General features: G+C 34.6%; 1 protein-coding gene across 1 annotated transcript in view; it reads left to right on the top strand.

Moving 5' to 3' along the window:
- Positions 1-225: 225 nt before the first annotated feature.
- Positions 226-2,618, top strand: part of MINAR2 (membrane integral NOTCH2 associated receptor 2) — a 26,590-nt gene continuing 24,197 nt past the window's right edge. Inside the window, exon 1 of the mRNA XM_027869173.1 lies at positions 226-390. Coding sequence (XP_027724974.1) covers positions 226-390 — 165 coding nt within the window. The remainder of the gene's footprint in view (positions 391-2,618) is intronic.

Below are 2,618 nucleotides of genomic sequence, written 5' to 3' on the forward strand. Positions count from 1 at the left end.
AGAAAATCCAAAATGTGAACCCTTAGACAATATTTATTTTTATTGCCTCTACTTATCTCACCTGACATCTAATATATCATTTCAAGGATTGATTTCCCTCAGGAGTCCGCAACTGAACACCAGGCAGGTATTATTACAGGCAACCATGAGATCCTTCCCTGGGACATCAATAATGGAAGAGCCTTACAAACAACAGTCTGGGCTATATTCACCACACAGAAAGACATGGATCTTTCAGTTTTGCCAAACAACAACCACCCTGACAAATTCCTGCAACTTGAAGTGAAATCTTTGATAAAGAAATCTGCCCTTCCTCCAGCTAGTCTCCCAATACTATCAGGTGGCAATTATCCAACTGCTCAGCACTGGCATAACCTGGTCTACTCACAGGTAAGACACAGAGGTATTTAGAGTCAAGTGGTGCTTATTTTTCTCTGTCCTTATCAATTCTGTGTTAGTGTTGCATGTGACCTTGAACAGAATATGAACTACTGATCTTCAAAGTAACTTTTGGGAAAGGTCTCTTTCTCTTTCCATATAAGATACTTTCTCTACTCACCACCTTAGTCACAGTACATAGAACAAAAGAACTTCATCCTAATCCTGTCTCAGACACTTAGCTGTGTGACTCTAACAAGCTCTTAAGTCAATAGGGAAAATAATAGCCACAGAGATGTTGTGAGAATCATGTAGGATAATGTATGCAAAACCTTTTGCAAACATTAAAGTATTGCATAAATGTCACTTGTTGTCCCCTTTTCTAGTGCTTCCTGTTTTGTTTTAGAATTTTGCATTTGCCCTTTCTTAACAACACTGACTCACTTCTATGCTCATTTTAACCTCTTCATCTAAACATCTGATAATTCAATATTTGGATAAATCCTGACTCTGTAGTAAAGAAAGCATCAGGAGTAGAAGCGTTTATTAAGGGACATTTGACAATAGATTAACTTTATAACTGTAGTGACAAAGAAAAGAGAATAGAGAAATTCTTTTTTGCCTAGGAAAATCTCAGAGAACAATTCAGATTCTCCCACTTATTAGTTTTATTTATCTAAGAAAAGCACAAAGTATTCTCAGGACTTACAAATCCAGTCTGCATTTTATTTCTCTTCCCCACTTTCCTTCTCTCTGTGGGCCAACTAAGAAACAGATAACTATGATAACTTTCTGATTGTGCATTGATACTGTGTTAATTCATAAATAATATTTTGTTTGTCTTTTTTTTTTTTTTGAGTCAATTGGGTTTAAGTGACTTGCCTGGGGTCACACAGCTAGTAAGTGTTAAGTGTTTGGTCTGAGGCTGGGATTTGAACTCAGGTCCTCCTGACTTCAGGGCTGGTGCTCTATCCACTGCATCACCTAGCTGTCCCAATAACGTTTTATTTTAAGAAGAAAGAACGAGTGAGTTTAAGCATGAGTTCATTAGAAGCAGGGGCAAGAGTTTCATTTCAGAACAAATTGTCAATGATCTGAAAACCCATGTAGCAATTACAGCTTTTGGAGTGACTTTAATTCCTGGGACAGAAATTAAAAAAAAAAAAGATAAAACTATTTATTATTCATGAGTCCTTGTGTATAGTGTATCCTTAATGGTATATTTGTGGGCTTTTCATTACTTTTATTATGAGATAATTCAAATTGAAGCATACATTATTAACTATTTCCTCTACCTGCCTGTGTTTTATTTTTGATATGGTCTACTTTAACAACTACCTTTCAAAATTTTCTTCAATTTGCTTTTCTGCTTTTCTCACAAACCACCTTTTTATGTTAGACAAATGAAATATTGTTTCTCTCTGTTATTCATTCTTGTTTATATCACAAACTGAAATAATCCACACATCTGTTCTAGAAACCTTAGTCCACCTTCAAAATGAAATTTATTCTGAGAAAATGTTTCCAATAAATTTCACTGCATGTATAAAAAAACATGGATGCAATGTTTCCCGTTTTGTACTAAGATCTGGCGTTTTCTTGCTAGCTGGAAGATTATAATGGATGCTTTGTAGAATGGTAGTTCTTGGCATTAATAAAAAGGTTTACTTATTTTTTTAGGCATTTCAGTCTGTAGGTATTGTGTTTGGGTTTAGTAATTGCAGGGACTGTTTAAAATGTCTGTTTTTTGTTTTAATTGAACTCGGTTCAGATACTAATTTTATTCTGAAGAGATTTATGGTCATTGAAGGACCCCAAATTAAACATTTAATCTTTCTTGGCTTCAGCTTTCTTATCTATAAAGGAAGAGAGTTGGATCCAAAGACATTTGCAGTTCCTTTGAGTTGTAAGTATTTAATACTTAACACTAAGTACCATAGGTAGAAAATTTGCCACTGAAATAATAGCATTTCATAAATTTATAGATTGTGTTGGACAGGGTGTTAAATGTCATCTTTTCCAGACCCAATTTAAAGTATGAAAACATACTTTATATGAGGAAACTGAGATTCAGCAAAGTCAAAAGCATGAGTGTGTTCTCAACTATGACTCTACCAATCTCTGAAAGCACAAAATAGAACAAAGGAAAGATCATTGGCCTGGGAATCAGGATATCTGGATTTAAGTTCCAGTTCTATCTATCTATCTATCTATCTATCTATCTATCTATCTATCTATCT

Source organism: Vombatus ursinus, unplaced genomic scaffold, assembly GCF_900497805.2.
Source record: "Vombatus ursinus unplaced genomic scaffold, bare-nosed wombat genome assembly UNPS02014792.1, whole genome shotgun sequence".
NCBI classification, from domain to species: domain Eukaryota; kingdom Metazoa; phylum Chordata; class Mammalia; order Diprotodontia; family Vombatidae; genus Vombatus; species Vombatus ursinus.